Here is a 13,218-nt window from a genome sequence, read left to right as displayed (position 1 = left end):
ACATTGGTAGTTTCGGCTACTCTCATGTTCCCTGGCCTGAAGGCATGAAATATATCCACTTACTCTAACAAACACCACACAAACAGATCCATACAAATATGTTTGAGAGGCCTGATCTTTTTGATTGACAGGCCTTATCCACACATCCTGTCCACGCCCGTGGCTCCGCCCATGTCTCCCTACACTGGACAGACCCAGTTCAGCAGCATGCAGCAGTCTACAGTGTATACACCATACTCTCAAACCACACAACCTTACGGTCTCTCCACCTATGGTAAGCTTTCCTTCGTCTTACATACTAAGTTTCTGTGTAGCTTTGACTTTGTCTGTTGGAAATGAGACATTACACTAATATTAATAAGCGGAAGAGTAAGACAAAACTCGATTATGCAAATTAATGTATAAACTTGCGTATTACCATGAGATACAACTGTACGTGCTTTGTTTATTCTGTTTAACTGCTGGTTAAAGTACAGTTGCAATCAAAGTTCTTCAAGCCCCAGTGTAAATCAGGTTTATTGTCAAAATGTACAGACTTTCAGCTGTTTGCAATGAACAAATCAAACAAAAGCAATTGAAATAGTTCAACACAACGAATGCTTCAAGTGGTTTCCACAAATTCCACTGAAAATGCAACTTATAATGACTTCTCCAGTTTCAAAATTATTCAAACCCTTCATGGCAAGCATCTTTAGTACTTAGTAGAGCACGCTTTTACTGTTATGACCTGCTGCAAATGAGATGCATATCGTCTGGCAGCGTTCTGGAGGAATCTTAGCCCATCCCTCCAGTAATATTCTTGGGTTTGCGTGCTGCAACCGCCTTCTTCAAATCCCACCTGAGATTTTCTATGAGGTTCATGTCAGGTGACTGTGACGGCCCTGTAGAATCTTCCAGGACTTCTTCTGCAACCAAGCCTCGGTGGAATTTGAGGTATGCTGGGGATCATTGTCCTGTTGGAAGGTCCAATGACGTCCAAGCTTCAGCTTCCTCTCAGACGGCATGATGTTTTCTCCTAGGATTTCCTGATACTTAAATGAATCCATCTTGCCTTCCACACGCTGCAGGTTTCCAGTGCCAGATGATGCAAAGCAGCCCCAGAGCATCACCGAGCCACCACCATGCTCGACTGTGGACAGAGTGTACTTTCTTCATTCTTCTTCCTCCAGACATATCGCTGATTCATCGTGCAGAAAAGTTCCAGTTTTGTTTCATCGCTCCACAGAACAGAATCCCAAAACTTCTGTCTCTTATTTATATGATTTTGAGCTGACTTTTCTTGTGCTTTTGGGTCAGTAGTGGTGTACGTCTTGGAGTTCTGGCATGGAAACCTTCTGCGTTTAGTACACGCCTTACTGTGCTCACGGAAACCTCAGTGCCTGTTCCCAACAAGTCTTGCTGCAGGTCTTTTGCAGTCACTCGAGGGTTTTTCACAACCTGCCTTCTCAGAAATTTGGTTGCAGCCATTGATAGCTTCCTTTTTCTGCCCCGTTCAGGTATTTCATACATTTTCTTCCCCAGCTGTTTTCCAGCTCAAGCACACCTGGTGAAACTAATGAAGCCCTTGATTAGTTGCATGAGGTGTGCCAAATACAACACCTGTTTTGCCTATTTGTGCTGTCGTGAGGGATTCTGTTCAGGAGGTTGAATAATGTTGAAACTGGAGAAGTCATTATAAGTTGCATTTTCAGTTGAATTTGGGGAAACCACTTGAAGCATGATGTGTTGAACTATTTCACTCGCTTTTGTTTGATTTGTTCATCGCAAACAGCTGAAAGTCTGTAAATTTTGACAATAAACCTGATTTGCAATGGCGGTTGAATCATTTTGATTGCAACTGTACTACACGACCCACAATTCTATTCCCCAAGTCAGAAATGTTGCTCAAATGGAAATAGGCCTAAACACTTTCAGTGGCTATGGTTAGGGATTTTGGGAGGACACCAGAGGACACCCACATGAGAACATGCAGGAGTAATTCCACAGACAGTACCAGAACCCAGGACCCTGGAACTATGAGGCTGCAGCATAACCCCTGCACCACCGTGCCACCCTACCACCACAGCAACTAAAATATAAATAACTTCCAAGCAATCTCCATTCTGAATCGGATCTTCATCTGATCTTTATAATGTGTGATTTAAACTGATTAATGTCATTAGACAGCTCCCCCTCGTTCTGCATGATAAACAGATTTTCATCAACGAGATTCACCAGTTGCTGCCTTCAAATCTTGACAGAAATATCGTCATTACAAAGTGAGTGCACTTTAAAGACCACCTCAATGTCATAACTACATCTCGGGAACTTGTACTTTTCGGTGAGCCTCGACTTTCCGAGCAGGTGGCGAGTCAGTGGCAAAAAGTCATGGCAGCTGCCAATGTGAATGTGACACCTACAGTAGAGCAGACGGTAAAATTTAAGTGGTAGTTTTGCATGATAAGTGTCCTGTACAGTTGTAGTCGCGTTTTCTATTCAGCAGGTCAAAATAAACTTCTTCTTGTTGATGATACAAAAAAAAAAAAAAATCAAAAGACTTCCATCCATTTTATTCTGTCCTATACCTGAACACACACCACGTCGTAATCACGACCTCCGAACTCGAACACACAGACGTCCGAGGAGGGCCTGACTATAGCTGCTTCAGTGAGAACTTAAGTGTAACAAATAGCTAGCTAACTTAGTAGCTACATGACTCCTTTAAAAAAGATATGAAATAAAACAAGGTATTAAATTGCTGCTAGATAGTGAAAGTCTAGAATCTCATTTTTGTTTGCCAGTGGGTTTCCCCAAACCACCACATATAACTTATTTACAATGAAGCGTCTTCCTCTGATGTATATTTGCAGCAGATTTAGGGGTGATGTTGCCTGGGATAAAGACAGAAGGGGGGCTGTCCCAGACCCAGTCCACAATCCAATCAGGGCTCAGCTACAGCACAGGATTCACCACCCCCCAGCCTGGACAGACGGCCTACTCGCCCTATCAGATGCCAGGTAATTATAGGCTACAGCTAAACAGCACAATAGCTTCAGTCCATCCTGCAGATAGATGCGAGAGTAATGAAAACTTGATTACCAAGATCTGCCAACATGGCCAGCTTGAGCCGATGGATTCTCACAGTGTCCTCTCTCTCTTTCTCTTTCTCTTTCACACACTCACACACACACACCAGCATCAGGGTTTACATCCTCCCCTGGCCTCTACACCTCCAACAACTCCGTGTCCAATCCAGCCAACTTCAGCACACAACAGGTACTGTTACACACACAAACACACACTTTCAGAACGATGACATCACTCACTCAAACAGGTCTGACCGTGTACACGATACACCCGCGCGATCGTTCATCATTAGACATTCAGCCGAGAAAAGAAAAAAAAATCCAAACTGGAATGCTTTTGTTCCCCCGATGAATTTGGCCGCATAAACAAAGGAGTTACGGCTGTGCTGAAAGGAGAGGAGGGAGAATCCTGAGGAGGAACGGATGGGAAAACGAGTCGTCCTGAGAGCATTTTTACTGCAGCACTCATGTGCTCGGAGACGTTAGTGACAGGTTTAGAGGCATCTGTGGTAAAAGAGCAAACACTTTGTGTGCACGTGTGAGTAAAGAACACCAAGGGATTCATAAAATGCTCCCATCAAACGGTCTCTGTGTTCCAGCCAGGACGCTTCGTTCCTTCATTTCTCTCTCATTCTCTCTTGTATTCTCTTACCCCCTGGGAAAGTTGCCGTTTCTGCAGCTCTTCAAAACAGAGCTAATAGTTTGACTTTAAAAGTGCTTACAAGGTGACATCCTATAAATAATATGATGTTATACCACGGTGCTGTTGAATGCTCTGTTTGGATTGGTCAGGTTTCTTAATGCCTTCGTTCTAATATGTTATTATTAGAACAATGAAAACAGTTTTAGCAAAAAAACTCTTCTTTTCCTATCAGGATTTTGCACTTTATGGTTATGTGACAAGCTAGATTTGTTTTCTTCTTATTAGTTATAAGAGAGAGAAAAGAGAGACACAATGATTTTATAGCTGTTCAAAATAAAGTAAGTAATGGACGTTACACAACACTAAAAGTAACTCTAAATGGATTTTTTAAAAAGTACCATTTGTAATTCTTTTGTTTAAAAAAAAAAAAAGAAGTCATTGTTGCAAAATTGCTGTGGTTTAAGAGGAATAAAACACTTCAGAATGTGCTGTTATTAGAAAATAATCAGTAACTTCAGCCACCCAGGTGTTCATTATTTTTCCATAGTAACAAGCCCCCAATGCTTTACACCTTATAAATGATACAGTGCTGATCAAATTAGTATTCTGACGTTCCAACCTCTTGCCATTGGGATACAATTTGGAATGTCGGAGTATCTCTGTCACTCACTTCTTTCAGTAAGATTGATGCGGTTTGTTTCTCGAAACTAGAGATATCAGGCTAACTAGCAAAGCGTAGTTTGTCTATGTAGACCATTTTCACTCCAAAATCAGCACCATGCAGCAGTTTATCCTGCTGCATGGTGCATTGCTGTCTCTAGCTTTTCGTATAGAGACCTCGGTTGGCTACGTAAAGAGTGACGATTGGGGTGCGCTGAATTTTTTAATTATTTGAGTCTAGCAGGTTATTAAGAAGTGTGACTAAACGTGTATTTTATCACTGGGAATCAAAGCATCTTTTTACTGACAAGAGTAACTAACTTTTTTTTTGGTTCGGTGATGATGTAGCACGGTGTATAGGTCGACCGATAGTGGATTTTACCGATACCGTTGACTAAGGTGGGCGGTACCTGCCGATAATCGATTACTCAATCGATAGATTTTAAAATTGATACTGATTGAAAACATACCACTCAAAGTAAAATATTGCTGAACTTTCTTACAAAAATAAACAGTACTGACTGGACCCTGAAAATGTACTGTACTTTTTAAAATTAAACAAAGATATAAATATTAATATATAATATTTTTTAAGTAAATAAAAGATATGCATCCAAACTGAACCAAAATGTAACACTCCAAATAACAAATAAAAATAGAGACATCCAAAAAGAATCCAAAAACACTTCAAATAACACAACAAAATTAGTCAGTGATAGTTTTTATTTCGCCTCTAGAGGCCGCTCTCGTCCTGTATAATGACAGCTGACCCTTCTCAGCCGCTCCTGCAACCGGGAAAAACTATCAGTGTGGATTTTTGCAGATAAGCGATCCAGCAATCGGTTATCGGTGCCGATTAATCGCCGAAACTGATCAATCAGTCGACCTTTAGTACACTGGCTCTTCTTCAAATCCAAATCCATTCCTGGAATTTGTCATTATTAGAAGGTAAATATACTGTAACCTTAATGTAATTTGATGTAATTGGTTGACCATAATGTCATCAAGATGGCTAGGGAGGGTAGACAGATGTTGGACCCAACCCTCATCTGTCTACAGCTTACACACAAATTTCAAGGCTTTAATGCAGAACTCAAGACTTTGTAAGCTGTAAGAGCTGAGTTGGTATATTTCTTTAACTGTAGGAGTATCCCTCATATACATCGTTCGGGCAGAATCAGTACGCTCAGTATTACTCTGCCTCCTCCTACGGCTCCTATATGACAACCAACAGCACACTGGACAACACAGGCTCCACCTCCAGCTATCAACTGCAAGACCCCGCCCCTGTAATCACAGGACAGGCTCCTGAGATGCACCCAGGTGAGTGCTGGCCAATCAGGACGTCTGTGGCATGAGCTTGGGAAATATAGCTATCCCTGTGTTCCAGTATGGCATTAAATATGTCCTTGATGGTTTGCTCACTACAGTATGCAGTCATGTGAAAAAATAAGTACACCCCATAGAAATCGTTGGGGGTTTTTTTTATGATCATTTGATCATCTTTGAAACATCTTTGCCTATTAATAAAGATGATATACTTGAACAAAACCACAAGGAAAATTCGATTTTTCAATCATTTATATCAGTAGATGATATTGAAATATCAATAGATGTGATATTCTTCTGTGGAAAAAGTACACCCTTGGCCTCAGAAGCTAGTATTGCCCCGTTTAGCAGAAATAGCATCTTGTAGACGTTTTGCGTAATTGTCCATCAGTCTCTCACATCGGCTTGCTGGAATTTCTGACCACTCTTCCATTTCTGACCACTCTTCCATTTCTGACCACTCTTTCATTTGCAAGATATTTGACGGTTTTCTTGCACATGCTGCCCATTTCAAATCCCCCCGCAACATATCAATGGGATTCAAATAGCGGTTTTGACTAGGCCATTCCATAACCCTCCCATTTCTTCTTTTAGAGCCATTCCTTGGTATATTTGCTAACGTGCTTAGGATCATTATCCTGTTGAAAAGTCTACTTTCGGTTCAACTTCAACTTTCGGACAGATGTCCTAACATTACCTTCAGGCACTCTTCGATATGATGTAGAATTTATAGTTGAATCAATGAATGCAAACTCTCCAATCCCTGAGGCAGCAAAGCAACCCCAATCCTTAACATTTCCACCACCGTGCTTCACAGTTGGTATGAGGTGCTTCTCCTGAAAAGCTGTCTTTGGTCTGCGCCAAATACGTCTGCTGTTACTGTGGCTAAACAACTCTTTCTTTGATTCATCTATCCAGAGCACATTATTCCAAAAGCCCTGGTCTTGGTTTGAAGGTGTGATAAATGTAGGGGTGTACTTACTTTTTCCCTGCGACTGATCTGTTGTTTTTTTGTTCATTTGAATTGTGAAAATTACTACAAAATGTCAATTTTATGTGTCATTTGATAGAGCATAACACCTTTATTAATAGGCACTGTTTCAAAGAGGATCGAAAAACAACAATTTCTATGGGGTGTACTTTTTTTTTTTGCACGACTGTGTCTCATACCACCTTTCCACTGACATGGTGCTGAAGCTGGATCAGGGAACCAGTGACCATTTTAAGAACCTAGCCATGTAGCCATTGAGTTTACTGATGAACAGCATTCTGTAATGTTTACATCCAACGTTTAGATCCAATTTCATCGGTGGTACTGTTGTTGCCATGGTGATGAAATTACTGCGCCCAAATCTTTGACGTCACCAGGATAGTGTTTTGGTGCTGGAACTGACCCACTTTTGCCTGAGAATGGTGGAAATGGTGGAGATCAGGAATCAGCACCTTGTTGGTGGAAAAGGACTATCCAGGACCATTTCACTACTTCATCAGCTAAAGTGGCATTTGTTGCAGAAATGTAAACATGTAAATGTAGACTCAACTGTTCAATCAGCAGTGTTTTTCATGCGTTTAGGTGATTTTGAGGCGGGGCAGAGTCCTTCCACGCCCATCAAGGAACTGGATGACCGGACGTGCCGTGGGGGCGGGACTAAAGCCAGGGGGCGTGGGAGGAAGAACAACCCCTCCCCTCCTCCTGATAGTGATCTGGAGGTAAACCGCATAGATTTACACATAAAACACATGAAAATGAAGCGGATAAACATTATCTCTGTCATTAAGGATACAGTGGTATGCATACTGTATTTGAATGTGTGTGTTTTACAGAGAGTGTTTGTTTGGGATCTGGATGAGACCATCATTGTCTTCCACTCGCTTCTCACTGGATCTTATGCACAGAAATATGGAAAGGTATGCTGTTTTTTCCTTCAGCTTCTTCTTCTTCTTTGCTCATTCTCCTAATTCCTTCTTTCTCTCTGTCCTCATGTTACTCCACAAAATGCAGGAAAGATTATAGAAAGGGCCTGCAAGCTCTTCTAATGTTCCTACACCAATTGTTTCTGTCTGAGTGGATCAAGTATGTCCATTTCCCATTAACATGGTCCTAGTATGTAATTAGGGGAGCAGAGCAGACTTAGTGGTTAGCACGTTTGCTTCGCACCTGCGGGACTGGGGGTTCGATTCTCACCTCCGCCCTGTGTGCGTGGAGTTTGCATGTTCTTCCCGTGCTTTGAGGGTTTCCTCCGGGTACTCCGATTTCCTCCACCAGTCCAAAAACATTATGTCGACTGACTGGTGTTTCCAAATTGTCCATAGTGTGTGTGAGTGTGCCCTGCAATGGGTTGGCACCCTGTCCAGGGTGTGACCCACCTTGCGCCCCAAGTCCCCTGGGATAGGCTCCAGGCTCCCCACGACCACTGTGTAGGATAAGCGGTATGGATGGATGGATGGATATCAGCTAATCATTGGCCGCCAAAATTGGTTTAGTTCCTGCACCAACATGCTTCTTGTCTGGGACCAAGACCCTGTGATGTCAGGAGCTTAGTTGCGGCCATTTTTAAATATTTCAGGCGTTCTTTAATATTATGAATGAATTAGTCTATATATTGTATGTATATCACATTTCTTATTTAGATTAATTTGGTTTAAAATATTAATTAGTAATAATCACCACGCTCATTCAGGAAGGGTCTGGTGTGGAAATCAGATGAGAGAGCGTGGGTTGCACATAATCCTTTGACCTTCAGGCTTCACTATACCATTAATCTTGCTTTACTTTACCTCACCGTTTGAAATTCAACCTCGAAACAACTTCAAGAAATAAACGACCAAAAGGTTTATGCGAAACTCGTGTCGTGGAAGTGCGTCTGAGACGACCCCCACAGCTCACGGCCTTCGACTAGAAGTAATGACGCGGTCAGTGTGAGGGCTATGTTTGTGTGAAGGAAATCTTCTCAAGCGTATGCGTAACACATCTCTGAATACATACAGCTTTACAACCTCGTAACGTTCCTCTGGGACTCTCGTACGTAATTATGTCTATGGCGATACGTCTGCGCTGTGTGAAAACACCGAAATGATTTGATAGTGATCCAATCGTGATCATATGTTGACAATCGATGACAGTATGTTCACAAGTCCAGAAGTGACCTACAGTATACCTTACAACTTCCATGATTTATTAGTAAACGCCTGTTGTATGTCCACATAGATAAAAGAGATTTATTGACCAGTTCCCTGAAGCAGCACCAGCTCTGTATTCATGGAAAGGACATGCTAGTGATTATACTGACTTCTTTGACAGGGAGTCTGGGTAGATGTGTAAAGCGTTTGCCCTGTTTTCACACCTTCACTCGTTTCTTGTCGTTGGTTCTGTGAGAGCTGTGGAGACAGCTGCATCTATTCCCAGCTGACGGGCTATTTCTGACAGCGCAGTGACGAGCAGGACCCTCCGATCTTAGGCACTTCATCAGTGACACTGCCAAACCCGTTACACACACACACATACAGGCTTGGATGCATGGATTCACTTGCACCCACATGGAAAGTGTTAAACCAAAGGTTATTTAAAGAGGGTTTTTCTTCTTCTTCTTCTTCTTCTTCCTCTTCTTCTTCTTTAGACTTTAGACTGAAAGAAAGACGGGAAGACAGACAGACACATTTCTGATGTGCAAATGATAAGGTTACAGTAGCAGAAACATAAAACGGTGCATTTAAAGAACACAAGGCTGGGGTTCAGCTTAACAGGCAAAAAGAATTATTGTAGAATCTCACGAATTAAACTAGAATGTTCAAGCGATAAATTCTAAAAAAAAAACGTTACGAGGCACGCAAAGAACGTAAAGCGGTTCTCTTCGACAAGTCGTAATATAAGGGTTCATTAGTCAACGGAGATGTCAGAATGATAAGGTGCTGACTATACACTGGTTTTAAGACTTAGCCTTAAATGTTTTGACAAGTTTTTACACCATACTCCCCCTAACCCCTCCCCCGCAAACCCCCCGCCCCCCCAGCTGCACCACCCCAGGTTTTTAGACAGCCTTCTGAATTTTTAAAAACAATATTTCTCTCATGATTGCGGTGTCAAAACTCAAATTTTATATCACTTGAACAGCTTGATCCTCATCGCAGGACGTGAGATATTCGAGCGAGTAAAGAGCAGACATTAGGAATGCACGCGTGTGTGTAGGTGTGTGTGAAAGACGACGAAAGACGCAGACGCACTATTTTCTGTTCTGGCTCCCCACTTTGAGGCCGTGAGCGTGATGATTTTTACAGCTGAGGACTTCGCTCCCGCTTCCTCTCCTCATTTTCCCTCTCTTTAACCCTGTCGCTTCTTTACTCTTCTGCGTTCTCCTCTGTTGAATGTGTGTGCGCACATCAGAGACATGACATGAGTGTATGCGAGTGGGTTGATGGGTTGGAGCAAGTGTATGTGAGTCTATCATCGACAGCTTAAACTGAGACACGCAGCAGTCTGAGGACAGAGGAGACGCCGGAGTACGTGAATTTGGGTGGGTGTTTAAAAAAGGCAGACTTGTTTGAGACCGGGATAATAAAATCGAAACCTTTCTAAGACTCTGAGTGGGTTTTTTTTTTTTTTTTGAAATCATGCTATGTTGGTGATAAAGGTGATGATCCCACTGGAGAAGAAGAAGCTTACTGCCAAGTCCCTTGTTTTGATTGCCTAGTAACCTAACTGACTTGGACTAGAAAGTGGTAGCTACAGTAACCATACTGTAATGTCGTAATGTAATAACACATGGCAAGCTAGTTCGCTAGTTATGTGAATTAATAGGCTACAGACTAAGGGGAGTAAACTTTATGATAGTGTAGCCGTAGTCCTTATTCTCTACTGAAAGTTACGATGTAACAAACTGTATTTGTGCCCTCAACAAATTGTTGATGAACGTTTCGGCTTTGAGCTGCGCTCCTCTCTCCTCGCATCACAAGTAACTATTAAGGTTTTATGGGGTTTATTTCTGGCTAGCGTCTTTATTTCACTTTATCTGTTTAACTGCAGTGTGACTTATTTTAAAAAGATGCTGTCTACTGTATACTAGTTCGCATCTCGGCTGATGTGCGTAGTGCAGCGGGTGGCAATATTTTGAAACAAATTAGCTCGTGTTGTATCGTACAGCATCACCATAGCACGTTATATTTAACCACGCACTGTATATACTAAAGTTTGTGGACACCTGATCTTCACAGCCATATGTGGTTCTTCCCCAAACTGTTACCACAACTTTGGAAGCACACAATTTTATGGAATGTTTTTGTACGTCGTAGCGTTACAATTTCCCTTCACTGGAACTCAAACCTGTTCCAGCATGACAATACATCTGTGCACAAAGCTGATCTCACTGACGCTCTTGTAGCTGAAGGGACAGAATTCTAGTGGAAAGCCTTCCCAGAAGAGTGGAGGTTATTATAAGAGCAAAGGAGGACTAAATCAGGAACGGGATGTTCAACAAGTACATACGGGTGTGATAGTCCGCTGTCCACATACTTTTGGCCATACTGGAGGAATTTTTTTTTTTTTTTTTTGTGCAAAAGTCAAGTTTATTTTCTTTCATTTGTTGGTAAACCTACGAATACAAAATAGCCTGGACACGAAATCCGCTTGTCCGAGGCACTGGTTTGTCCACTGATGATGATGATGATGATGATGGTGATGATGAGGAGGATTTCTCTGTAGGATGCTCCGATGGCAGTGACACTGGGTTTGAGAATGGAAGAGATGATCTTTAATCTTGCAGACACTCATCTCTTCTTTAATGACTTAGAGGTAATCTCTCATGTCCTTCCTTCCTCTTACACTCTGAGACGTCTTTTTTTTTTTTTTTTGTATGCAAACCTTGTACATTTTAAAGACAACTATTAATATGCATGAATATTATTATATTACATGCTCCTCTATTACTTTGCTGTTCCACATAGAGCAAAATTGTCATTATGAATAAGATTAAATTCTAACATCTAATGTTTTTAACTACATATAGCTCACAAAAGTAGAGAATAATATCTGTGGTGTGTATATATATATATATATATATATATATATATATATATATATATATATATATATATATATATATATATATATATATATAATTTATGTATGTATTTATTTATTTATTTTTGACAAAACTATTTGTCTTAAACCCATGTGTGTACAGTATGTGAGTTTAAGCTTTTGTCGCCCCCTGGTGGATTTTATTAAGGCCTCACCTGGAACTTTCACCTGTCACTGACATGAGTGTGTATATCACATTCTCTACAGGAATGTGATCAGGTTCACATTGATGACGTGTCATCAGATGATAATGGACAGGACCTTAGGTGCGTCTCAAACACTGCTGTGTTCCCCCTTACTAGAATGCAGTATTATGTGATAGAGATAGTAACACTGACATTTACACCACATTTACAAGAATAGCTCAGCAAATTTACACAATATTTGTTAGTGTAGTCGATAAGCCGAGATATATTTGGTGTCTGATGGTTGAACGTTATTGTACCTGAGCTACATGAAGTCTTATCTCGCCAAAATCATTTTTGTACACGTTTCTGTTTTTTAATATAATAGTAGGAATAGTCCGAATTAATAAAATAAACTTAAGTTCAAGGTGGCACTACAGTATATAATCCGTATATAATTCCCAGCTTTGTGGAATAATTTTGTCTTCCTGCTCCTAGCAACATGGTTTAATATAATATCCACGTATAATATAATATAATATAATTCCTGCATGTAACTTAAATTACTTATGCAGAATACACAAATGAACTATTTATATCTTAACAATGTCATATGAAGCAGATACATAGAGTTATTGAAAAGATTGCTGATGAGATAGACTTCTCTTACTTATTAGCCACCTCAACCTTACACTCCAAACGTATCATGGCTAATCAACTCCATTTTTCAACTACATAATAAAAAAATTCAAATTTCCCATGAACCCTTTCTGTAATACAGGACATTGCTGTACTGGTATTTTTAATCCATTCAGAATACTGTTTCTGCTGAAATGCATTGAGGATGTTTAAAACACGACTGTTGTTGTTATTATCGACAGTACTTACAGTTTTGCCACTGATGGCTTCCATGCAGCTGCAACTAGCGCAAGCCTCTGCTTAGCCACAGGCGTCAGGGGCGGAGTGGACTGGATGAGGAAGCTGGCCTTCCGCTACAGACGAGTGAAGGAATTGTACTGCTCGTATAAAAACAACGTTGGCGGTAAGCTTCAACGATCTGAACTTTAGGACTGAATATGTTTGGAAATGTAGACTGATCGATCGTGCAAGCTGTTAGTAGGCGTGTCACAGCCGATTTGCAAAGAAGCTATTTATCGCTTATGGTCGCCGTGCAAGTTTGGATCTCAAAAAGATTGCCAAAAGAAACTCAAACTGAAACGTGACACACGTATGCATATTTCTATGTTGAGTATAAAGCTAATTTAAGGTAGTGGGTTGTCCAAAAAAAAATAAAATCTGTTCATAATATAAGAATACAGAATT

The 13,218-nt window shown here is 40.9% G+C and overlaps 1 protein-coding gene across 9 annotated transcripts in view; it reads left to right on the top strand.

The window, feature by feature from the left end:
- The window catches only part of eya4 (EYA transcriptional coactivator and phosphatase 4), a 57,400-nt gene that overhangs the window by 37,364 nt on the left and 6,818 nt on the right, over nucleotides 1-13,218 (top strand). For 5 of the 9 annotated variants that reach the window (XM_017487273.3, XM_047160583.2, XM_017487272.3 and 2 more), the window contains 9 exons: nucleotides 132-274; nucleotides 2,850-2,996; nucleotides 3,176-3,255; nucleotides 5,514-5,691; nucleotides 7,271-7,407; nucleotides 7,522-7,605; nucleotides 11,393-11,482; nucleotides 11,978-12,036; nucleotides 12,777-12,937. In XM_017487273.3, the coding sequence (XP_017342762.1) occupies nucleotides 132-274; nucleotides 2,850-2,996; nucleotides 3,176-3,255; nucleotides 5,514-5,691; nucleotides 7,271-7,407; nucleotides 7,522-7,605; nucleotides 11,393-11,482; nucleotides 11,978-12,036; nucleotides 12,777-12,937 (1,079 nt within the window). The remainder of the gene's footprint in view (nucleotides 1-131; nucleotides 275-2,849; nucleotides 2,997-3,175; nucleotides 3,256-5,513; nucleotides 5,692-7,270; nucleotides 7,408-7,521; nucleotides 7,606-11,392; nucleotides 11,483-11,977; nucleotides 12,037-12,776; nucleotides 12,938-13,218) is intronic. The other 4 variants (XM_017487277.3, XM_017487274.3, XM_053686121.1 and 1 more) reach the window with 2 other exon arrangements.

This window comes from Ictalurus punctatus, chromosome 15, assembly GCF_001660625.3.
Source record: "Ictalurus punctatus breed USDA103 chromosome 15, Coco_2.0, whole genome shotgun sequence".
In the NCBI taxonomy this organism is placed as follows: Eukaryota; Metazoa; Chordata; class Actinopteri; order Siluriformes; family Ictaluridae; genus Ictalurus; species Ictalurus punctatus.
Note: the sequence above shows the minus strand (reverse complement) of the source record. Positions and strands in the feature narration are given on the sequence as shown.